The following is a 26,021-nucleotide window of genomic DNA, read 5'->3' on the forward strand; positions in this document are numbered from 1 at the left end:
TCCAGCTTTTTTCGATCTTAAGAGACTCACACGACATGTCTACATACAAGAGCTACGTCTGATCACGTGACACGTACGAACGTCACATATCCCCAAGAGTGACATTATGGCCTCGTCCGTATATTTACAATCTGTATTACAAAACAAAGGCAATGCCATGACGTCATTAATCTGTTAGCCCATGTAGAAAGCTGACATATGGCCATCTATGCTCATGTATCATAAAGAGTACATGTATACTGTACATATATATATATATATATATATATATATATATATATATATATATATATATGTGTGTGTGTGTGTGTGTGTGTGTGTGTGTGTGTGTGTGTGTGTGTGTGTGTAGTGTAAGTATGAAATATTGGACATAGAGGGACAATATGTATCGCTGCTCTCGGAACAAAACCTGATATGTCCATTTTTGTCGTTTTTCAGTTTTTGGCATATTTTGAAAATGCTTATTGCCCTTTACATTGGGTGTAAACTTGATGATAAATTGACCAAAAGAAACGGCTCAAAATTACTTGGAAAAAATAGTGTTCCATTGACTTACATTAAAAGTAAAGTATGTTTTTTTCTTCTCCTGTAAAGTTACCATTTTGGAGATACAAGGTTTTCTTCCAACAGCGATATGTATCGTTACATATCAAATACTGAATGTATGATGCGTGGATCATACATTAAATACAAATAACGTGAAAATACGCCAGAAACATAGACATATACTGTTAAATGTATGTGATACACGTATGTGTTTGTATCATTCATATACGTTAATATGTCATGTATTTGAAGTCTGTGTATTCCTATAAATCAGATTTCACTATAGAACAATATATATTTTAGTTCTTATGACTGTATATTATAATTCCATTCATAAAAAAATACTTAGAGTCAAAATACATACAGAAAATATGTGTATTTTGTATATTCCCTGTATAAAATATGCATATTCCTTTATATAAAAGAACTCGCCTGACGTGCATGTGATGATTCCGAATCGCCACCAGATGGCGCGATGACACGCAGATGACACTCCGTCTGAAAACGAGTTTAATCTAAAGGTCCATAAAATGTAATCAGAGCAGACAATAAAAACACAATAAAGCTACAAACTATGAAATAGATGTGTGAGTAATCATTCAGATGAATCATAAAAGGGTGTCTGGATTCCACAAAAGAGCTCATGACTCGGTTGTTGACATGGCGTTTTTTGCGTTTTGTTCAACAGCTTTTTTTATTTTTTATCAAATTTTCACATCAAAATGTAAACTGATTCTTTTCTCTATCCTTTCCTTACGTTTTCCTCCAACGTATGTCCCACTTTTTATGGCCCAATCACGGGCTTCTTCTCTCGCCCTCTTTTTGTAGCTCTCCGCCGTGCTTTAATGGGAGTTTCCTCCTGAGCTGATGCTCCTCCCGCCCTCCTCACTCTCTCCACCGACTCCCAACACGGAAGTGTAGAAACCTGGAGCACTTCAGTCACAGCACCGCAGCGTCCACCTACACGAGACATGTAGACCACCAGCCTCTCTTCAGCTTCCTCCCTAATGGATGTCCAGCCTCCCATTCACACGTTGTGACCTCTGAAGAAGACAACAGCTGCTTGTAAGCCTCTCATGAAGATATAACTCCAACTGCAGCCAAAGCAAACCACCACCATCTCATCAGGAGCCAGCATGAGTACCAATGCCATTCCCAGCACTGAGCACCCCATTCCCAGCACTGATCACCTCACTCCCAGTGATGTGAACCACATTCTCCTGGAGTTCCTCATGTACATGGGTAGGGCCATCCTGCTGCTGTACCCCATCTACCTCACGGGCTCCCTGGGCCTCAGCATCAGCTGGCTCCTGCTGAGCCTCCTCCTCTGGAGCCTCTGGGAGAAGAACCGCAAGCACAAGGATGTGCGCATAGACACGGCCATCGACTTTTTGGAGAATGAGCATCATGTGATAAAGAACGAAATGAAGATTCTCAACATGCCAGCCTGGGTGGGTATAGAGCCACGGTGCTGGTCCCGGTGGTCCAGTTTTCACTCAGTGGGATATCCAGTGAGTTTACATTATCCCAGCTCACCTCTCCCAGGTGTGCTGGGAGCTGGGATAGAGCTGGGCCAGTTGGGGTTCCGTAAGAACCTATGAACTGGTGTTGTAGCAAGTAGTCCTAACGTCAAGCGGTCCTACTGCTCATATCATTAGTATGTAGCTTGGTTGTATTTTTTTTTATGTTAATTCAGCCTTACTAGCCTTACTTTAAGTGTATTATACAGACTTAGCCTAAAGTTACTGCTTACAGTCTGATAAAGAAATACCCAGCGTAAATGCTGTGAGCATTTTAAGGCAAAATATCCAGATCTACAATACATAGATTTTATAAAATAATCTTTCTAATAAGGTTATTTTAGTCTTTCAATAGAGGTGGGCGATGTGGCAGAAATAATATTATGATACTTATTTTCTCAATGCACAGTTTATCACAATATTTATTTTTCAGACATCTGAACAGTTGGAAATGAGAATAAACGAACCTACATTAAAAAAAAATATCAAAAACGATTTTTTTTTCAATTATATTTTTATATAATATTTGGTATACTTTGTTGAAATAAATCCAGGTAATAGGGGCTAATTTTGCTCTCTTTATAACGTAACAGGTAGTTGGTCAGTATTCAAGTGCTAACTATTTCCATGATATGAATAGAAAAGCATACTATGTTGTTTTGTGACATAATTCATTATGATATGTATTAAGGAATGATATGTATGGTCATATTACTCAGCTTTATCTTCCAGTATTTCCTAACTATAGTCCTGTGTAGGGAACTACTTATTAATGTGCACTACAATAGTAGTTTGGTTAAAAGTCAAATATTTACAGATTTTGTGTTACTCTATAGACATGTTTGATGTCTGAATTTTGATTCTGTTGTTTTGCACTGGAGCTACAAGGCTAAGGTGGCTAACAAGTAATGGAGGCCAAGCGGAAAGCACATAAGCAACTGTAATAAAGATTACATATGTTTATTCGAGTTTGAGACAAGTGGCTGATGATTTAGGCCTGGAGTTTGTACAATGTTTACTGTTAGGTTATGTGCAATCATCATATGTTTGTTGCATTATCCTTGTAGGTGCAGTACAAAGTAAACTTCAGATGCTACATATGTCTTGGCTGATTGGCTGAATTTGGGATAAGGGGGAAACTGTATAAATTAGACTTTTCTAAGAAGTATTTATTTTACGCTGACTGCATTGTGCTGTAATTCAGGAACCAAAACTTTGCTGAATACCACGGTTGTGAGTTTGCAGGGGTGTGGCTCTCTCAGCTCTTGTTGTGTTGCTTGGGAACATTACAGGCAAAGCAGGTTTTGGGTTTGGAAGTTTACCTTTACCTTAGCCTTGCTGTGTCTCTTGTCATCAGGTGGACAGGCCAACAGGTTAAGCACTCTCTGAGTGCACTGTACACACGGTTGCTTGTGTCTGGTAGAACTGTCTATACACAACCCTTTATTAAGTAGACTTTTAAAAAAGGTGGTTCTTTAAGGGTTTTTTAGTAAACATAATAATTCTATATAGAACCATGAACCCTCAAAGAAAAAAAATGCCTTTGATGATGTAACTAGGATTACGAAAATTTCAATTAATCTAAAAAATGACATTGTAATTTGCTTTTTAACTCGCCATTGTTATGTCTCAAACAAGTTGTTGCTCACAAATCATGCCACTCCTAGCATCTAACATCAAATGTCAGGGTGTCAGCCAGATTTACTTTTAGAATGAGGCAGCCAATCAGAACAGAGGCAATTTACATATATCAGTCATAAAGGCAGAGTAACAGAAACAGGGATTAAAAAAAAAAAAGTTTGGAAAATGGTCATACTTTATGACTTAACTCGCTTAAATTTTAAAAGTAACATTTGTGGAAACATTATTTTAAAAAGTAGTATTTGGGCCCTTTAACCTAATAGTTTGTTATACTAACTCTAAGATTTTGTAAATATAAATAAATAAATCTATGAATGTAAGCTATGGCTGTACAGTTGTCTACATCTACACTATATAGCAAAAGCATGTGGACACCCCTCCTAATTCAGCCACACACATTGCTAGCAGGTGTATAAAATCAAGCACATACCCATGCAATCTCTATAGACCAAAATAGTTACACCGGCAGTTTTGCCAACATTAAAGTTTGGTGGAGGAAGAATAATGGGCTGGGGGTTTGGATTACTTAGTTTTAGTGAAGAGTAATGTTCATGCTACAGCATTCAATGTATACATTTTACATAATGCTTTGTGTCAGCAGTTTGGGGAAGTCCACTTCTAGTTCCAGCATGGCTCCATAAAGACATGGTTTGATGAGTTTGGTGTGGAGAAACTCATGGAGCACAACTCTATGTTCCTATGGTTTGGGAATGAGATGTCCAAAAAGCTTATGTAGGTCTGATAGTCAGGTGTCCACATACGTCCACATACATATGTTATATATGTAAAGAATATATATATATATATATATATATATATATATATATATATATATATATATATATGCGCCTTGTGGGCCCACCACCCGCAAGGTCCAGCATGGGGGAATGGGGGAGCGGTGCAGTGCCGTATTGGCAGTGGGAGATTGTGGGGAGGCCCTCGCTGTATATGCTGTAGGACTTGAGCTGATGTTCCCACTAGCTACCATTTCCTTCTTTACATTAATAACTCTTTACATAAATACACCACCTTTGTTTTGGATGTTTCTCTTCCTCTCACTGTGCGTGCACATTTGCATTGGTATGGTGCATTCATGACTTTGAGAGATCCAACAGATCCACCTAAGGCAAATCGAGTAAAAATCATGCAAATATTATCTTACCAAAGCGCCCTTCAGGCTTTCCCTACATGACACCATGATGCAAAGACATATTCTACCATATCTTAGGAAAGTTATTGTTTGTACAGTACTGTACTGCGTACAGCGATAATTATTCTTCTTTGTCTTTGTCGCCAATAGATTCAGTTTACTGATGTTGAGAAGGCTTCCTGGATCAACAAGGTAAGAAAGTGTTATTCAACATTGCACCCCTTAGACTTTGATGCCAAATGTAATATTTAAAGGGAACTCCATCAATGTTGCAGAATTTCAACATAATTTATTCATTGATATTTAATATTAATCAGAGTGGTTGAGGGTCAAATGGTTCATTGTAGAGACTCTGATTTCTTTACAGTGGTGGTGATAGGAAGCAGGGGTCACCTTGTCTACAGCACAAATATAGCCATTTTATGTACTATGCAAAACCACCAATGAACCTACATGGGGTCCCCAGGTCCCCAGGTGCCGTGGATATTGCTCCGGGCAAGTGTGCTCACTTTCCACTAGTGTCTTCTAAGTTTTAGATGGAAGTAAAAAGAGTGAATATGGGAAATAAGTTTTCCTTAGGAAGTTTTCTTTCCTTCCATCATCCTACATGCACCCCTCCACTAAAAGGTTATGCTTATCGCAAAACTATAATAAAATAATCTCTCAAGCATCAGGCAGCGTATTCATAACTAATTCATGTAACAACTTGCTTTGAAGGAGCTCTTAAAGGTGGATGTCTGGTTCCTCTCACCCCTGTGAAAATTTTGACTTGGCAAGTTTCAAGAGATTCAAGAGTTTTATTGTCATGTGCACAGCACAAAAAACAGTAGTAAAAGGTAAAAGCAAAAAAGTGTACCGTATGTGCAAAGTTGAAATAAAATTAAAGTTACACGTGCGTATGTACAAATAAGTGGAGCAGCTGTTCATAAAGTGCATCAAGTGACAGATGAAAACAGGTGTAAATACTAAACAATATTACTCTGTACAGTAATAGATGTAAACAGTATTGTTCTAACAGCAGCAGTACAGTGCAGGTAAGGTGCAGTTATTGAGTGCGAGGTTAAACCAGTTCAGAATGGGAGGGGGGAAGAGGTAGTTAGTGAGGTGTTCACCAGCCTGATGGCCTGTGAATAGAAACTGTTGGTCAGTCTAGTTGTCCTGGACTTTACACTCCTGTAATGTCTGCCTGAAGGTAGGAGTGTGAAGAGTCTGTGCTGGGGGGTGTGTACTGTCCCTGATGATGTTTTGTGCCCTACTGATGACTCTGGTGTGATAAATGTCCTGTAGTGAGGGGAAGGCTGCTCCTGAGATGGACTGGGCAGTTTTGATTACACGCTGGAGAGCCTTCCTGTCCTGTCCAGTGCAGTTTCCATACCAGACCGTGATGGAGCTGGTAAGAACACTCTCGATCGTACTCCTGTAGAAGGTGCTGAGAATTTTGGCTGGCATGCCAAACTTCCTCAGCCTTCTCAGAAAGTACAGTTGCTGCTGGGACTTCCTGATGATGAGGTGTGTATTGTGAGACCAGGTGAGATCCTCACTGATGTGGATGCCGAAGAATTTGAAGGTTTTCACCCTCTCCACCTCTGTCTCACCAACATACAGGGGTGTGTGTAGCTCCCGCTTCCTCCTTGGATCAACAATCATTTCCTTGGTCTTGTCTGCATTCAAGGAGAGACTGTTGTTATGACACCAGGCCAACAGCTCAGCCACATCCTTCCTGTATGCTGTCTCGTCCCCACCAGTGATCAGTCCAACGACTGTAGTATCATCAGTGAACTTGATGATGCTGGTGTTGTTCTGGGAGGACATGCAGTCATACGTGAAGAGTGTGTACAGAAGGGGGCTCAGCACACAGCCCTGTGGGACCCCTGTGCTGACTGTTCTTGTGCTGGATGTGCGGCTGCCGACTCTGACTGACTGGGGTCTATCTGACAGAAAGCTCAGCACCCAGTTGCAGAGGGCAGGTGTCAGTCCGAGGGTGAGGAGCTTTTCTGAGAGTTTGTGTGGGATGACCGTGTTAAATGCTGAGCTGTAGTCAATGAAGAGCATTCTGACATAGGTGTCCTTGCCCTCCAGGTGTGTGAGGGCTGTGTGAAGGGCTGTGTTCACTGCGTCGTCTGTGGACCTGTTCCGTCGGTATGCAAACTGAAGAGGGTCTATAGTGTTTTGAATGGTTGAATGAGTCATGACTATTCTCTCGAAGCACTTCATCACGATTGGGGTGAGTGCAACAGGGCGATAGTCATTTAGGCTGGTCACAATGCTTTTCTTTGGGAGGGGTACGATGGTGGTTGACTTGAAGCAGGATGGCACTAAAGCTTGCGCAAGGGACAGATTGAATATGTCCACAAACACATCGGCCAGTTCTGATGAGCAGACCCTGAGTGCACGCCCGGGGATGTTGTCTGGGCCGGCTGCTTTCCGTGGATTTATTCTCCTCAAGGTGATGTGTTTTGTGTGGCCATAGTGTCTCTCAGTCGGCCAGGGTTGAGGACCTCGAAGCGAGCATAAAACTCATTTAGCTCATCAGGTAGTGTGGTGTGGCTGTTTGTAACCGCCCTGCTCGTCTGATGGTAGTGGGTGATGTGCTGTAGTCCTTGCCACATGCGCCGGGAGTCCGTGGTGGTGTAGTAGCCCTCCAGCTTCAGCCTGAACTGTCTCTTGGCATCTTTGATAGATCTACGCAGGTCATATCTGGACCTTTTGTAGTCTTCAGCATTGCATGAGAGAAATGCAGCATGGCGGGCACGTAGCATGGACTGAACTTCACCATTTAACCAGGGTTTCTGGTTGGGGTATTTTCTGCAGCGCCTTGTAGGGACAACGCTTTCAACGCAGCTGCTGATGTAGCCCATTACCCCAGATGCATAGTCCTCTAGATCAACAGTACAGTCCTCATTCACAGCAGCAGTTCTGAATACATCCCAGTCTGTACTGTCAAAGCAGTCCCGAAGCACCAAGTCAGTTTCTTCATTCCACACTTTGATAGTTTTACTCACTGGAAGTGCTTGCTTGAGGAGTTGTCTGTATGCTGGGTAGAGGAACACGGAGACGTAGTCGGACTGTCTGAATTGTGGTATGAGGCACAGCCCTGTAGGCCCCCCTCACATTGCTGTAAACTTTGTTGAGTATGTTACTCTCCCTCGTTGGAAAGCTCACATGCTGATGATACTTGGGGAGGACAGTCCTCAGGTTGCAGTGATTGAAGTCGCTGGCCACAATGAACGCGGCGTCCGGGTGCGCGGTCTCTTGTTTTCTGATGGCATCATGCAGCAGCCCTAGCGCCGTGGCAGAGTTCACGCGTGGAGGGATGTAAGCAGCCAGAATTTGCACAGAGCTGAACTCTCTAGGCAGGTAAAAGGCTCTACACTTCACTAGCTCTAAGTCAGCTGAACAATGTTTTTCAACAGTCTTTACGTCCATACACCACCTGTTGTTCACGTAGATGCAGACACCGTCGCCTTTGTTCTTCCCCGACGCTGCAGTGTGGTCTCCGCGGTGGACGGAGTGCGTTTCCAGCTGGATCGCCGAGTCTGCTGTGCTGTCCGAGAGCCAGGTCTCTGTGAGGATAAGAGCACAGCACTCTCTGATCTCACACTGAGTTGTTATTCTGGCCCTCAGCTCATCCAGCTTGTTTTCGAGGGAGTGAACATTAGCTAGCAGCAGGCCAGGTAGCGGTGGTCGTATAGCCCTAGCCTTTAGCCTAGCATGTAGCCCACCTCTCTTGCCCCGCTTCCGCTTTGGCCGCTCTGTTCGTCGGCTGCGCCGCTCACCAGAGGCCGGTGCTGCTGGGCTTTGCCGGCTGGTGCCGGTGGAGTGCGAGCGTAAGAGAAAGTTGAAGTCCGAAAGGCTAAAGGTAAGTTCATGATGAACTTTACTGATCTCCAGGAGTGCCTCTTTACTGTAACTAACTGTACCGTAGATGTTCTGTACACTTAAAATAAATACTAAAGTTAAAATAAGTAATAAATAGCGTCGGTTGGAGGAGGAGCACGCAAAGACGTCTGACATGGTGGGTGCCATCTTGCTCATCTTGCCATGCTTCTCCATAACAGAACATTTAACCTTAAACACATTCAAATGTTCTGACTGATTTTATTTACATCTTAACGGTTTCATTATGTAAATCATAAAGAAGTTCCCCTTTAAGCTTATACCACCTTTCTTCTGATCTCACAGTCTCGTTAAAAAGTTGCTTAATTATGAACTAGAAACATGGACTTAAAACATTGGCCCATATTTACCAGAAATCTCAGATAAATAATGCTGATCTGAGGTCAGGTTATACCGTTTACATAGCATTGAATAGGAAAACATGGATTGATGAGGCCTGATCTTAGATCAGCGTTCTTACACATGATAAATAAGGCTGAAGACGCCCAAATGGACTTAATGAATGTAGGAGTATTTCGCTGTGTCATGGGGTGTCATGTCACAGTAAACCAGAGTCAACACAGGTCCTTGGCCTCTAGCGCTGTGCCAGTAAAACTTATTGCTTCTTGTAAAACATTCTGAGCATGTCAAGATCAAATATACGAGTTACATGAGCAGCGATAGCTGTCAGAAAAATGCTGGCTCCCTGCAAATGAATTGAATGTTGGGTGTGGTAGAGTTTTCTGTAGATGTTTGGCTAGAGCTGGGCGATACGGCAAAGTAGTGCCACATATTAAAATACTATCAGGAACTATGAATCCAATTACTTGTATTCAACATTTCACACACTGTTCTGTGTTAAATCCAATTAAATGGGAATACTCTGATTCTAATCAAATGTGCTGTTGGGAAGTGTTTTGGAATGTCAGTATTCGGGTGAACCTGACCTCTGGTGGAGAGGTTGGGTATTACACCTGACAGTAAGCCTGGCGATGTCTGCATCTTAATAAAGCCAGGTGGCAGATGAGTTTGGTAACACTGCCAATCATAATTAAACTTTCCAAATTGTTGGAAAGCAATCTGCGGCTTCAGTCGTCACCAAGGCAAAAACCCGGGTGTGGGAGGAGTTTGGTGAGGACTTTAAGTGACTTTAAGTCGGCTCCGAAAAGATTCTGGCAAACCGTCAGGTGACTCAGAAGGGGAAAGCAGTGTGCCACTAGCACTGTATATAGTGGAGATGGTGTGCTGCTGACTTTTCAACATTGCGTGGACATCGGGGGCAGTGCCACTGGATTGGCAGACTGGGGTGGTGGTGCCTCTTTTTAAAAAAGGGGAACGGAGGGTGTGTTCCAACTACAGGGGAATCACACTCCTCAGCCTCCCTGGTAAGGTCTATGCAGGGGTACTGGAGAAGAGAGTCTGGCTTATAGTCAGGATTCAGGAGGAGCAGTGCAGGTTCCGCCCTGGTCGGGGAACACTGGACCAACTCTTCACCCTCTCCAGGATCCTAGAGGGCTCATGGGAGTTTGCCCAACCAGTCCACATGTGCTTTGTGGATCTGGTGAAGGCATTTGACTGTGTTCCCTGGGGTATTCTGTGGGAGGTGCTTCGGGAGTACGGGGTACATGGCTCTTTGCTACGAGCCATTCAGGCCCTGTACAAACAAAGCTCCTGCTCCTGAATGGCTCATAGCAAAGAGCCATGTACCCCATACTCCCGAAGCACCTCCCATGTTTGCATGGCTGGCAGTAAGTCAGACTTGTTTCCAGTGAGTGTTGGACACCGTCAGGGCTGCCCTTTGTCACCGATTCTATTCATAATTTTTATAGATAGAATTTCTAGGCACAGTCAGGGGACGGAGGGTGTCCAATTTGGTGACCTCAAGGTCACATCTCTGCTGTTTGCAGATGATGTGGTCCTATTGGGGACATCAGGTCGTGAACTTCAGCTTTCGCTGGATCGTTTTTGCAGCCGAGTGTGAAGCGGCCGGGATGAGAATCAGTACCTCTAAATCCGAGACCATGGTTCTCAGGCGGAAAAGGGTGGAGAGCCCTCTCTGGGTCTGGGATAAGCTCTTGCCTCAAGTGGAGGAGTTTAAGTATCTCGGGGTCTTGTTCACGAGTGATGGTACAAGCGAGCGGGAGATTGACAGGTGGATTGGTGCTGGGTCAGCAGTGATGCTGGCTCTTTACCGGTCTGTTGTGGAAAATAAAGAGCTGAGCCACAAGGCAAAGCTCTCGATTTACTGGTCAATCTACATTCCCACCCTCACCTATGGTCATGAGCTTTGGGTAATGACCGAAAGAATAAGATCGCGAATAGAGCGGCCGAAATGAGTTACCTCCACAAGGTGTCTGGACTCTCCCTTAGAGATAGGGTGAGAAGTTCGGTCATCCGGGAGGGACTCGGAGTAGAGCCACTGCTTCTTTACATCGAGAGGAGCCAGTTGAGGTGGTTCGGGCATCTGGTTAGGATGCCTCCTGGACGCCTCCCTCGTGAGGTGTCACAGGCAAGTCCACCAGGGAGGAGACCCCGGGAAGACCCAGGACATGCTGGCATGACTATATTGCCCAGCTGGCCTGGGAGCGCCTCAGAACCCCCCCCGGAGAGCTAGTGGAAGTGGCTGGGGAAAGGGAGATCTGGGCCTCATTGCTTAGGATGCTGCCCCCGTGACCTGAACCCCGGAGAAGCCGAAGGTGATGGATGGATGGATGGATGGATGGATGGATGGATGGATGGATGGAAATTGTTGGAAAATTATATTATTCAATATGTTTTCTTGTTCCTAATTTTTTCTCCTTATTTATTTTCTCTAGGCATTTACAAACTTCTTAATCATAGTGTATAAATAAAGAAATATCATAATAAAAGCACAGTTCAGTAAAAGTTTTGGTTGTGATATGTTGCCATCGTCAATTTCGCCATAGTATGAGAAAAAATTGAATGGGATAGAATGGAACCACTTTTATTAATAGACATATTAATGTAAGTTTATATGTAGATATATTAATTTATGTGCATCATCCAACATGTGTAAACATGTAATTGTGTTACCATGTAGAAATACTAGTGTCTTGCTGTGGTTTATTTTGTTTTTTTACATCTTATTCAAGATTCAATAAAAGACAATGAACATGAGGAAACACAAAGCACAGTTTGTAAATGGTCATTTCAGTTTTGCGAAACTGTGCCATGCATGTGAAAAAGTAATTGTCCGCCTAATCTTAATAGGTTCATAACTTTCAGCAGCCAAATGCTTCCTAAAACAGGAGACCAGTGGAGGAATTCTGGCCCACTATTCTTTGCAGAATCACTTTAATTCACCCATGTTGGAGGGCATTTTGCATGAACTGCCCTTTTGAGTTCCTGAAGCAGTATCTTGATAGGGTTCATGTCAGGACTTTGACTAGGCAACTGAAAAGGTCAGGCAAGGCAAGTTACACAAAGGCAATTCAGTGTGCTTTACATAAATAAAAGTAAAAGTAAAGACAAAGTGCCTAAAAGTGGAAAGCAGTACAAAACATAAAGATTAAACAAAAGTACAAAATACATAAAATACATAAAGTAGAATAGAAAGAGGAAATTAAAGCAAAGGACTTATCTTACATCTTGTGGCAGTTTGTTCCAATTGTATGCAGCACAACAGCTAAATGCTGTTTACTTTGGACTCTGGGCTGTACTAGCTGTCCTGAGTCCATTGATCTAAGAGACCTACTCACTTTATATTCTTTAAACATATCAGAGATGTATTCCATATCAAACCACTTGGTGAATTATAGACTTGTAGCAGCACTTTAAAATCTATTTTGAAACTAACTGGAAGTCAGTGTAAAGGTGTTAGAACTGGAGTAATGTTTCTTCTCTTAGTCCTGGTTAAAACTCATTTGAAAACTCATTTTGAATGAGCTGCTGTCTTGTTTAGACACCAACTTTTTGATTCTGGCTATATTTCTAAGATGATAGAAGGCTGCCTTGATGATTGCTTTGATATGGCTGGTGAAGGTGAGAAGTAAGTCTATTAGAGCTGCAAGATTTTGGACCTGGTCTTTGTTTTTACAACAACAAACACAATAATCTCTGTTTTGTCCTTATTTAATTGAAGAACATTTTGGCCTATCAAAATTATTAATATGCTTGGTTTTATATACAAATATGCAAAAGCAGAAGAAATCAGGAGGGCAGCATATACTGTTTCATTCAAGTGCATGTTTCTAGTGCTCGCCTACAAAATTTCTTTGTTGTTTCCAGATTCTTCAACAGGCCTGGCCGTTCTTTGCCATTTACATGGAAAAGCTCCTGAGAGGTAGCATCCAGCTGTCTGTCCAGCAGTCCAACCCCCACCTTAAAACCTTTAAGTTCACCAAGGTCCACTTTGGACACAGGGTAAGACTTTCAAAAGTCTGACTTTGTTTTTATTATTTGATCATCCACAAAAGTTTAACTCATTCAGTTAACTGTGGGAAAGAAAAAAATATTGCCCTGCAAAAAATGGTAGCTAGTCAAATTAACTTAAATCTAGTTGATATGTCTAATACTTCTCATTTCAAGGTTATATAAGGTTATTTAACTTATTTCTAGACTTTTTAAAACTTGTTTTAGGTGACTTTAGTCAAATTTTCTCACTGAATTGGCGGATATTTTGGCTTGTTTTAAGCTTATTTCTTACAACAGGCAAATTTAGTTGCCAGAACAGTCAGATCATTTCACTAAAATCACATAAAACAAGTAAAAATTGTTGCGAGAATTTATAATAAACTAACAACAATTTCAAAATGAGAGGTTATATTTTTGCATGAGGTTAACATATATTACACAGACTTGTGCACTGGTGCAAATAAAAATAACAAAAACCTAGCACCTCATAGGGATGTACATATGAAACATATCTTATGACATATCAAGTTTTATTATTTAAAGGTAGGCAAAAAAAAAATCTTAGCAAGAGAAAACATCTTAAACATAGGCAACATATCTAATACTTCTCAGTATGAGATTGTTGTAAGAATATTATAAGATTAGTAAACTTATTTCTAGACATTTTTACTTAATTTTAACTTATAAAAGTGTCTTCTTTTGTTGGCAGATCACTTGTTTTAAGCATTAATTCCTTAAATCAGAAAAACTATCTGCATTATTTCTCAAAGCAAGGAAAATGATCAGCCATAAGGCACATTCATAAGAAAAAACTTAAAAATGTACAGAAATAGGGTGAATAAATAAAATGCTTGTTTTCTCCTCAGAAAAATATAAAATAATGAGCACTAATGTGAGTGAAGTATCATTTCATTGTTTTTGGTTCTAGATTGCTTGAGCCAAAGTAGTTAGCTTAGTTGAAGCTGTGCTTACTCAGCTTCCTCCATCACATTGCTCACATTAAAGCCCTCATTATTCCTTGCAGCAACGTATAATGCAATTGATCTTTAAATATGAGCAGAACTTTACAGCCCCAGTAAATAGGGCTGAAAAGGTCACTGAACTGCTGACCTGTAGATTTTCTTCCTGATGATGCAGTAACAAATACCCAAATATCAGGGATATGGGAAGGTTGAGTGCGTTGAAAATTCAGGCATCATATGCATGACATGGACGTCAAATGTCAGTCAAAATAACTTTCCTGTTTCCTTTTATTGATTGATTTACTTACTTGCCATAATATGCTGTAATGTGGCAAAAGACAACAATATACATGCATAAGTGGCACATCAGACTGATGATGTCTGTCCTCACTGTGCACTCCCATTTAGGACAAATTTATTTAAATGAGCTGATTGGCAGTCAATCAGATTGTTGAAGCCCCCAGCCACACTGAGATCCAAAGCTAGAACACATAAAGAGTGGGAGAAGTAATAGTTGATAAAATTAATGTACTGAAATCGCAGTCCATAATTAAACTAGATGATTTAAATTAGACTGAAGTCTGATCAACAATATTAAGCTGCTTTGGGGCTCAGAATATTTCTGCATACATTTCCGCTTTTTGGATCTCAGCCTACTTGTGTTTAAACAACGTGGACCCAAAGTGGCTAACAGTGCACAGCTACTGCAAATTCTTAAAATATTATATGAATGAAACATGAAAATAGAAACTCTAAAATGACTTTTTTATAAATTATTCTTAGCAGTTAATGTTAAACAATACAAAAATCTGGGAGGTATTGCTGCACCTACAGTGCCCCCACTTTCTGCGTCCCTGCTGGACAATGAGTTCTGAATTTGAATACTGGCATCTGGAACAGTTAAGCGAATACTCAAGAGTTAAAAACGTGCAAACAAGTTGTTTACTCATCACTGATACACATATTTGGCTGCTCATGTTTCAGGCTCCAACAATTACAGGAGTACGGGTGTACACACATGAAGTAGACAAGAGGGAAGTCATTCTGGACCTCAACATTGTGTAAGTTATAGAGTCAAAGCTCTTCAAGTGTGGGAAATCTGGTTGCTGTTACAAGCAGGCTGAAGGTATAGAAGTGAGCAGTGATTTTTTTTTTTTTTTTTTTTTTAAAGATATTTTGCAGTCAGTTACCAGCAGTCTGTGGAGAGGAACTGGTGCCAAATTAAAAATCACTTCAGTGGAAAAACTTGAATGCAGTGCATGCATGACATTTTCTATAGTGACATGCAGAATATGGGGCAAAATGAAAGGCAAACCCTCAATTACACTGTTTTCACATGACTACTGAAAAAACTACGCATGAGGAGTTGCATTTTTAAAAAACAAGCTTGCGTGGTAAACTGTAGTCACTTCACAACGCTTGTTATTTCACACCAGTTGCATAAGATACATGTTGCAAGGCGAAAATGAAAACTGTTTCTGCTGGTGTTGCATTTTCTCATAATACAAGTGTCTGAATTGTCTGTTTACTGTTTAGTGTAAATTATATAAAAAATCAATAATAAAACCTAACCACCACAAACTGTTGGTCACAGCATAGCAACACAGACAACAATCTCACCTAGCTAGTAGCTAACGAAAAAGACAGCGATTATTTAGAAATGAACACACTCATTTGTATTTATAATCATTCCAGCTGGTTTCCTGATACGTTTAATCTGCATCGAGAAACTGTCAAACACTAAAAGTCGCGAAGCTGAAATCAGCTTCTGGTTCAATTTTTCCCACTCCACCTTAAATGGTGCAACAGTTTCATACTAGCACATCAGGCACTATTTAAGGTAGAACGGGAAAATTAGAACAAGAAGCTACCGAATGAGAATTCAGTCTTGTAAAAAAATCAAACAATGAGAGAGATTTTACACTAAACTGTAAAAAGTTTCCTGCCAGAGATGCGAGAAAAGCAACTATAGCTGAGCTAAAGCATAAAGCAGCGCAAAGCAGCGTCTGCGTTTTCAGTTATACTTCATAATTTTAGCCTCTACTAGCACATCAGCATGTACTGAAACATATTTACAGCCAGGATAGTAAAATGGACATACAGTGTTGTGGCTTCTAAGGTTTGATATTTATTGAAAGGACAAAATGGCTATTGGTAACATTCAAGTTGCTGACCTCTGGTCTACATTGTGCTTTAAAGCACAAACACTGCGTTTTCTTATTGTTTCTGCATAGAAAATGCTAGCATGCCACATGCAGCACACATCAAAATAGAATAGATGTTTTTGTACTTCATGCTGACGTTACCACCATGGTGCAGCGTGATGTGCACAGCTGGTATGAAAAGCTACATTGATTAAAATACACTCTTAATATGATGGCTCTCTAAGGGTTCTTTTAGGGTTCCATTCGTTCTATGTAGAACCATTTGCATGGTGAAATGGTTCTTCAGAATGTGATGTATATGGTTCTGTCTAGAACCTTTTTGAAAATGGTTCTGTATAGCTCCAAAAAGGGTTCTGGTATTGTTATGATGTCAAGCTTCTGTCAATGGATGAACTCATTCGTGTGCTATATAGAGCCATATACAACACACTCTCCATCAATCTGAATGGATGTAATGCTATGTACATTTTCCAGCACACATGCTCTAAGATGCATAAACGTTTATAGCTAATTTCTCTCTTATACATACGTTTTTTGTATATTGTAATGTGTGAATATTGCCTGAATGTTTCTCAGTTATGAGGGGGATCTGAACATCAATACAGACGTGAAGGGCATTGCAGCAGGAATCAAGGAACTACAGGTTAGCTGACTGTCAGCCTTTCACCAGCATGCTTTGACAACTATATATTTACTTGAGTTGATATAATTACTTGAGTTATAGAATTGTGGGTGCATCATGCTTTGGCGCTGTTGATTTATGTTTATTTTGAAGCTTAGTTTCCTGCATGTTTGCACTTTTATGCTGATTTACTCTGTTTCAGTTCTGTGTCAATAACAAACTGCATTCACTCAAACTGGGATGGCAGCAGTACAAGCCTGCCAAGTAGCCGGTATATCACACTTTGAGATTGTTGTAAGAACGTCATATTATTTAACTCATCCATATTCATTGCTTATATGTCTTTAGTCATTTTATCTTGTGAAAGTGGCAGATACATTTGTTTGTTTCAAGGATTATTCTCAAAGCAACCTAAGTTATAGGCCAGAAGAATAAGATATGTCCTCTGGATAAAGTTACTTAAAATAGATTAAAAAGTCCAGAAATAGGTTGAATAATCTTTACCTAAGATTATATTGCTGGAAGAAAACCTTTTACCTTTATTTTTGACATTTTTTAGTTTTTGACCCAAGTTGAAAATACCTATTACTCTTTACATTGTATATGAATTTCATGATGAATGGCTCTAAAGAAACAGCCCAAAGTACTTGGAAAAAAGTCTGGTTCCATTGACTTGCATTAAAAGTAATCTCTGTTTTTTCCTTCTCCTGAAGTTACCATTTTGGAGATACGAGGTTTTTCTGAAAACAGCGATATATAAAAATAATTATGTACAACAATAATACTAGTACTACTACTACCACTAATAATAATAATAGTAAATATGCTCGCGACCCTGACAGAGAAGCGGCTTAGAAAATGGATGGATGGGTGGATGGATGCTTACAACAGTCTCAGGGTGGAATAGGTAACTAATAAATTGGGGAGAAAATCGAGGACTTGTGCTTTGCACAGTTATGTGGTGAAACAGCTTGGGCACCTTCACTGGGGTGACAATTATTTAAATCTGTGTGTTAATTATGACTAAAGTATTTGTTTTCTCTCAGCTTCAGGGGATGCTCCGTGTGATTCTCGAGCCTCTGATTGGCCAGTCTCCAATTGTAGGTGGGGTCACCATGTTTTTCATTCGCCGCCCCGTGAGTTATGATTTCATTTTATGGAAATCTTTTCAAATTACTCTGAATTATGTGTAGCTTATTGATGTAACACATTTAGCATCGTAGGCCTTTAAAGCATTACAATAAATATTTTTTAGACCCTGCACGTAAATTGGACTGGGATGACCAACCTTCTGGACAGTCCGGCACTACGGTATGCATTTCTTTGATCTGCTTGTTTGTATTATGAACCGTCTACTATTATAGGCTTCATGGATTGTTTAATAAAAACACTCAGTTCATTACAGTTTCTTTTAAAAGGATTTTTATTTCACATCACTTATGAACTTTTATGTCTTAATTGAATTACATATCACCTTTCTTAGCAGCTTCTTTATCTGCACTAAGCTGTTTTTTAATGTTTCAGTCAGTGCACTTCACCCATGATCTTTTCCACAGTGGCTTTTCAGAATCAGCCATATTGGACCTCATTGCATCCATGATGGTCCTGCCGAACCGCATGTGTTTTCCGCTGATAGACCAAGTCAAGGTGGACCAGATGAGGTTTCCTCTGCCGCGAGTGAGTACATTTACTGTGCCAGTCGGCTAATGACAGTTACACTGCAAAAACCAAGTAAAATTACAGCTGAGTAAAAATTGGCTGATTAGCTATCTTGCTTACTAGCTGTTGGTGTGTAGTACAGTAGCTCTCAACTGACTACAGACGCAGCAGAAGCTCTAACATATCAGTCACCGTTGCCCTCTAAACACATTATATAACCAGTTAGACTTTTAGTGTTTTTATGCTAACACATTTATACTAATGTTTACATTTATTGGGCTCAATCCAGCGGTTAAACGCCTAAATATATTATTGTGAAAAGTAGTATAATTGTGTAAAATAACTGGTTAGCTTAAATAATTGCAGTCAGATATCAGATGGATAATTGTGGCAGTCTTCCTCTGAATTTTAAGTGATTATATAAGGCTTTTCAGGGTGACTCGCAGAAGCGCACCCTCATCATGCTGCTTGTAAACATAATGTAATTGCTATCCTTTTCAGGTTAAGCCATTAACTCATGTTCTAGGTTAAACATCGCTTTGAATATGTAAATGAAAAACACAAACGTAAATATTTGTTGATGATTTTTATATTGCCGAAGATATCAATGACGTTGAGTAGTTGTTTCAGCTCTAGTGACTTGATTAGTTCACACTGGTGTGTTGCTCAGATGTGTTGCCCCTTATTTTATGTGAACATACAGGAGAAATGGTCCAAAATTACTATCACTGACGTATGTTAAAGTTTTAAATGTTTGTTCCATCTCCTGTAAAGTTACCATTTGATGTTAATGTAGTAACCAGTAACCAGATGTTAATGCTTGTATCGACAAATCGTTGGTGTCGGAACAACCTTCTATTTTCCAAATGATAACTTCTCAGGAGACAATAGCTCTTATTGTAAGTCAATGGAACCAGAGATTTTTCCAAGTCATTTTGAGTTTTTTTCTTTTTTTTTAGTACATTCATCATGAAATTTACATACAATGTAAGGAGCAACAGGCATTTTCAAATTATGTCAAAAACTGAAAAATGGAGTTGCAAGGTTTTCTTCCAATAACAGTGACATGCTGCTTGTGAATAGGACTAGGGATCATTCCATTAATGGAAAGAATTACATCAAAAATGTCAGATTTTCTCAAACAAATAAAGCAAACAAAAATATTAATAGTCTCCATCTTGTTATTCTAAATCATTTGTCTGTTTTGGACTCTGTCCCAGGGTGTGGTGCGTGTTCATGTGGTGGAAGCCCAGGATCTGGTTGCTATGGACACATTGATGATGGGTCTAGTGAAGGGCAAGTCTGATCCATATGCAATTTTAAGGGTGGGCAACCAACGCTTCCAAACGAAGACCATCAAGGAGACCTTAAACCCCCGCTGGAATGAAGTTTATGAGGTAATAGTGTTGAAATAAACTCAGACATAGGTTGAGTGTTGAAAGTATGATTTTTTTTATTTGATATGCAAGGAGAGAAGCGGACATTTCCAGCGACCTCTCACCCCTCTGACATTTTATGACCTTATAAGGCAAAAGATAGAATGTATGGACATATGTTTCACATTACCTAAACCTTGTCAAACAGTGTGGGCTGTAGGTTTAAAGGCTCTCAAGGGCCCCTAGACACTTACCTTATTGGGAATATAAACTCTTTGGTACTCAAGGTCCCCTGGTGGTGCATGAGAGGTCATACAAGGCAGTGTATGCAGTTCCCCAATCCAGAACAGAGCATGATGGTCAATTCTCTGCTCCAGCTCAAGGGAGGAGACACTGGTGGTGGTATTTTTGCCCCACTCTCCACAAAAGCTCATGCATTTCCATTACACAATCAGTGCATTTATTATGTATTCATTGGGGCATTTTCCCTGATTGGCTCTTTGAACCATCTGTAGTAAAGCAGGTTGAATCCGTGATTGTAGCCCTCTTATTCAAATAAAGGTTTTAAAATGGGTTTTAAATAGAAGCCTTCAGGTATGATTTTTAAAATAAATGTTTCATTGTACTTGTTTTTATATTGCAAATAACTGTAAGCAAGATTAAGAATTGTGCTGATATTTACACGATCCATTAATGTAAAAAAAAAACATACATAAATAATGAGCGTCCACAAATATTCTGGATTGAAATACATGAGGTGATAGAAGTTTACAAGGCATTGACAAGAGAGTGGCTGAAATTGTGACCATTGGGATGATTTTAATAAGAATTTTTCAATTGGAAAAGCTAACCTTTTCTTTGAAAGTGCACAGATATATACTGCAAATATTTCAGAGAATGATTAAATATTTTTGAAAAGTGGTAAAGCACTATGCTTGTATGTAATGTGCCAGACTATCTGGGAGTTCCTCAGGGTTCTGTGCTTGGGCATATTCATTTCATTTTGTATACAGTTTGTGTCACTATTTGTGTCAACAGTTTTGAAAATTTCTTTCCTTTGCAGTTTGTGGTTCATGAGGCTCCTGGGCAAGAGCTTGAAGTGGAGCTTTTCGATGAGGACACAGACAAAGATGACTTTTTGGGCAGGTGATAGACCTCTATCTGTTCTGTTTGCTAAACACACTGAAGTTAATTCAGAATGCTGTGCAATCTACATTGTTGGTGTTACCAAATGCTAAATTAATGATCACTTTCTATGAATATTGAGATGTAAGTTTGTATATTGCAGGTTTAATCTGGATTTTGGGGAGATAAAGAAGGAGAAAGAAATCGATAAGGTGTGTGTCACTAAAAGTCAGTATGATGTAGTTATTAAACAACGGGATTAATGTAATGTTTTCCAGGCTCCTTAGTATGTTATTTATATTTTCCATGCAAAGCAGAAGCTTTAGTAAGTTTTCACTGGATTTTAAAACAATGCAGTGATAAATCTGAGGTGTCATTTTACAAGTTTAAATATGGCTGGAACTATCAGATCTTTTCACTTTCGAATATTCTTTTAATTTATACTGAATCTTTGAATAGTTTCCAAGAATAAGGAAATCTCAAGATATATTTAACTTAATATTTAAAGACAAACATTTTTAACCTCTTAAACTCATTGGAACCACTGGTGGTTCCAAAACGCACTTTGTCATATTCTTCATAACTTTCGTATTTCATAAGCTACATTCAAAAAGTTGATGTCATATGAGAGCTGTAACTGTCTTCTATCCAGTCAGATAGATGGCTGATGTAACCCAGTTTTCCACAAATCTGGGCCATAAACGACAAACAGGTGGTGTCTCTTCAGTGATAAACTCTGTAAAAATTCTTTTTAGAAAATAGTACAAAGAGCGTCTAAGATTTTTGGCTTTCAGCAGTAAACTGCATGCATATAGCACAATGTGTATTATCATAAACATATTAACTGTTAATTTAAGGGCAACTTTTACAAAATGTAAATACATAAATAATTTTTGTAGTTACTGAATAATTTGTCTTACAATTTGTTCATGTAAATTCGGATGGACAAGCCAAAATATACCCACATGCATGAGGTTTGTCATAATAGTAATAATAATGATGTAATAGTAATGACTTGCTAGTCAGCACGCTGTTATTGATTCTCAGAAATAAATGCAGTGCAGAGGCTAGCTAGCAATCCGGAGCAGAAAGTGTGGTTTTGCTTTTATTGTGATAACAAAACAGTGCAACTTGTATAAAAGGGGAAAGTATTCAGTAGAAAGAGCATTTAAAAGAAAACATAAAAAAGTGATGAAAATAAAATAAAAACAAAGAACAGGAGGAAGACGGAAACCTGGAGCACTGTTAAATTAAAATGTACTTCAACATGGATATATACAGTCTTTTTGTCTGGGCTGGGTTTCTTCATAAATGTAAAACTTTAAAATACTTCAGTAAAGGGTCTACTTTGTTCCCTTTACATATAGGAGTACAGTATTTACCCAAAAAATAATACAGACTGTTAAGAACAATCTCTGGGCAGTGTGACCTCTCATTGCTGCTGTGCTATCACCAACATTTTGACAGGAAAGGGTCGTTTGACTGATGTATGATGTGCATTTTCATAAAGCATGTGCTTTCATAAAACTGTGTAAAATTACCAGTTATTTGAATATATTGCTTACTGCTTTTGAATGTTTCAACTATCAAATGCCTCAAACTTCATCAAATATTGATTGCAGCTCTATTTAAAGTAGTGTTATGTCATGTCTAATATACTTGATTGTGTTTTCTGTATGACACTGTTTGACACACTGTTATCTATTAACATGGACAGAAGTACATTGCATTAAAGTAGTACAAGCACCTGACTTGAGGCCTGAATTTGTCCCATACATTTGTCCATTCTAATAATACTCTGCTTCAGAACTAAAGAAGCTAAATTGCATGCAGCAAATAAACTGAAGTATAAGTAATCTCTTCAGTTTAGGTAATGAAAAGTAGTGTTGCATGCTGAATATAACCCTCCATTGTTTTTGTTTTTCAGTGGTTCACCCTTCAAGATATTCAGAGTGGAAAACTTCATTTGAAACTGCAGTGGCTCTCTCTGCAGACTAGCAAGGAGTTAGTAAGTCAGGTAGGCTCACATACTATTAAGAAAAACTACTAGGGATGTACAATGATATCAGAATCATATCAGCGTTTAAAAAAACAGATCAGTTTAGATTTGACCAACATTTGATGATGCATTTTTTGGTTTCCTGGAAGAGCAGAATGTTTTGATGATGCTGAGTTAATGCAGTGTGCAGTGATATATCACTCTGAAATCAGATAGGTCCCAATTTGTACATTTTGTAGAACAAATGTTGGGTTGGTATTTGCACTTAATTAAAACCACCTTCTTCTTTCTACAGTCATTGTCCATTTTATCACTTACCATGTAGGAGCACTTTAGTTCTACAATTACAGACTATTTCTCTGCATAATTTGTTGGCTTCTCTCACCCAGTTAAATGGTCACGATCACTACAGGACCACCATAGAGCAGTGGTACCACATAAAAGTGGTAAAGCACTATGCGATTTGTAATGTTTGAGATAATCTGTTAGAGAACCTCAGAGCCGGATCAGGGAGTTCCTCAGGGGTCTGTGCTTGGACATATTCCTATGATTATCACAGTGTTCTCTGTGGACATTTGTGTTGGGGACAGTTTGTGGTTCATATCGGTGTATCCATAACAACTACACACTGTGATTGTGGATAACATCAAGCCATAACATTTGATGTTATTGACATTTCAGGCCACTGATGGCTGTGCGTGTGCCATGCTTGCCGTATACTTGGACAGTGCCTCCAATCTGCCTGTGAGTACACAATTAAAAATTCATCTTTTTTGTTTCTCACTTCAGCAAACTACATTGCATCAGCACAGTATCTGACGGTATCTTTAACACAAAAAAGTATTCTTATTTATTTATTTATTCATGTTTATTATTTTATTGCTATTATTATTCATATTATTATTATTATTATTATTATTATTAGTGATTGAACATTGTAAAGTGATTAAGCCATCATTAAATGACGAATGATGATTTTTTTCCTCAAAGGAATGAATGGGGGTAAAGTTTGCGCACCCAATTTACGATACAAGTCCATGAGAAATACCTTACACTTGTTGGGTACCATAGCAGCGGCACCCTAGCAACCATGATCAGATACAGGAGCACATTCAGTGCAAGACTCATTCTACCAAAATGCACCACAGAGCACCACAGGAAGTCATTCTTACCTGTGACCATCAAACTCTATAACTCTTCCCTCAGTGTGTGATTCACAAAGTGTTGTTCATCTGTGCAAAGCAAAACTCAATACCTAACAGTTCATATGTGTAATAATAATAATTGTGTGCAAAAAACTCAGAGGTACAATAATTCTGAACTGCTTTATACTAGAAGTTTAATATTTATTGTCACAGTCACCACCACTTTACTGTATTCATAAGAACTTAAATCTCATGTACATTTCTCTTTATCTTTGTCTTAAGTTATTAAAGTGTTTACTCTTTTACATAAATGGTTGCAACTGTAACAACTGCAATTTCCCTCTGGGATCCATAAAGGATTCTGATTCTGATGAAAGATACCATAGCAACCCCTTAGTGACACCCTAGCAACCACTGGTGATAACATAGCAACCACCTTGCAACCTACTGGGATGCTATAACAGATGGTTTATAATGCTGTAGAAACCAAATAAAATACCATTGTAACCATCTAGGAACTGCTTAAGCTGGGCAATCACTTGGCATTTTCTTCAGGAAACACACTTTTCTAGTTATCATTACAATTTATTTTAAACTCAGTGATTTTACATTTTGTTTGAAACTACACAAGTGATTCGTGATTAGTGATAAAGGCTGGTCTGTGAAACTAATGGACAGTTTACTGTGTTCTAGAATACAACAGCTCTGCATTGAGAATTAATGTATGTTAAGTACCTCTTTCTAATGATTTTTACATTTCTGCGTTCAGAAAGACCAGAGTGAGTTCAGCCAGCCTGACAAGCCTGGGAAACAACCCAAAGACACAAGGGTAAGTTTGTGTTGAACTTTTTCTTTTGATAAATACAAAACACAAACAAGCTCCCATCAGACTGCATCCTTTATGTAGTAATTGCAGATTACTGTACTAGGCAGATTTATTGTACTAGTTGGCCTCCTACAATGCTTTTTAATCTCTTAGTTACTGAAGTTACTGTGGAAAGATATTGATTTAAACCCCTCACAGTACCAGAATTTTTATTTGATATACATTTACATTTACATTTATGGCATTTGGCTGACGCTCTTATCCAGAGCAACTTACAATTTGATCATTTTACACAGGTAGGCCAAGGTGGTGTTAGGAGTCTTGCCCAAGGACCCTTATTGGTATAGTGTAGGGTGCTTGCCCTGGTCGGGGATTGAACCCCAGTCTACAGCGTAGAAGGCAAAGGTGTTAACCATAACCAAAACCATACCAAACCATAGCACAGCGTCCAACGGGCAAAACACAAAAACTTTTTACAGATTAATTCAACTCATTTTTTGATGTGTTGACTTTTTTACCAAATGCAAAACTGTGGGCTGCTTGTCAGCTAGATGCTTTGCAGAGAGAGACTTATATCACTCTTTTTAGCATTGCCATTCAGGGTTACCAGGCATGCCTAATTTGTTAATTCCTTTATTAAGATAGAAATGATACAAAGCTGCAAATGTAGGTTAAATAAAAAAAAAAATGACATGATTTTTTTTGTAGCCAGAACATATAAATGTGTAAAAAAAGACTTTTTGCTGAGCTCGCTGAAAAGTGGAATAATTGATTTATTTCATTGTATAATGTACATCACATTATACACTATACATCTTTTTGTGTGGTGGATAAAATCTAAATTCATAATATTGTACATACTTCGACTAATGTTTTTTTCTTTTATTTTACATTCAGTATCAGTTTCTTTTTCTTTTGTAATGTCCTCGTTATTCAGCAATTAGTCATGCTCTCCATCTTTTATCATTTTTCTTGATTAAGCATTACAGTAAAAAGCTATTCAACATGCACAGGTTTAATTTAAAATTAAGAGCA

The 26,021-nt window shown here is 39.1% G+C and overlaps 1 protein-coding gene across 1 annotated transcript in view; it reads left to right on the forward strand.

Annotated features, from left to right (window-relative positions):
- Window positions 1-1,411: 1,411 nt before the first annotated feature.
- The window catches only part of esyt3 (extended synaptotagmin-like protein 3), a 34,246-nt gene continuing 9,636 nt past the window's right edge, over window positions 1,412-26,021 (forward strand). Inside the window, exons 1-14 of the mRNA XM_017695083.1 lie at window positions 1,412-1,997; window positions 5,008-5,049; window positions 12,982-13,116; window positions 15,054-15,130; window positions 16,811-16,877; window positions 17,903-17,992; window positions 18,112-18,167; window positions 18,413-18,533; window positions 19,736-19,912; window positions 20,955-21,037; window positions 21,180-21,228; window positions 22,944-23,033; window positions 23,697-23,759; window positions 24,930-24,989. Coding sequence (XP_017550572.1) covers window positions 1,683-1,997; window positions 5,008-5,049; window positions 12,982-13,116; window positions 15,054-15,130; window positions 16,811-16,877; window positions 17,903-17,992; window positions 18,112-18,167; window positions 18,413-18,533; window positions 19,736-19,912; window positions 20,955-21,037; window positions 21,180-21,228; window positions 22,944-23,033; window positions 23,697-23,759; window positions 24,930-24,989 — 1,425 coding nt within the window. The 5' untranslated portion in view covers window positions 1,412-1,682. The remainder of the gene's footprint in view (window positions 1,998-5,007; window positions 5,050-12,981; window positions 13,117-15,053; window positions 15,131-16,810; window positions 16,878-17,902; window positions 17,993-18,111; window positions 18,168-18,412; window positions 18,534-19,735; window positions 19,913-20,954; window positions 21,038-21,179; window positions 21,229-22,943; window positions 23,034-23,696; window positions 23,760-24,929; window positions 24,990-26,021) is intronic.

This window comes from Pygocentrus nattereri, chromosome 6 (assembly GCF_015220715.1).
Source record: "Pygocentrus nattereri isolate fPygNat1 chromosome 6, fPygNat1.pri, whole genome shotgun sequence".
NCBI lineage: Eukaryota > Metazoa > Chordata > Actinopteri > Characiformes > Serrasalmidae > Pygocentrus > Pygocentrus nattereri.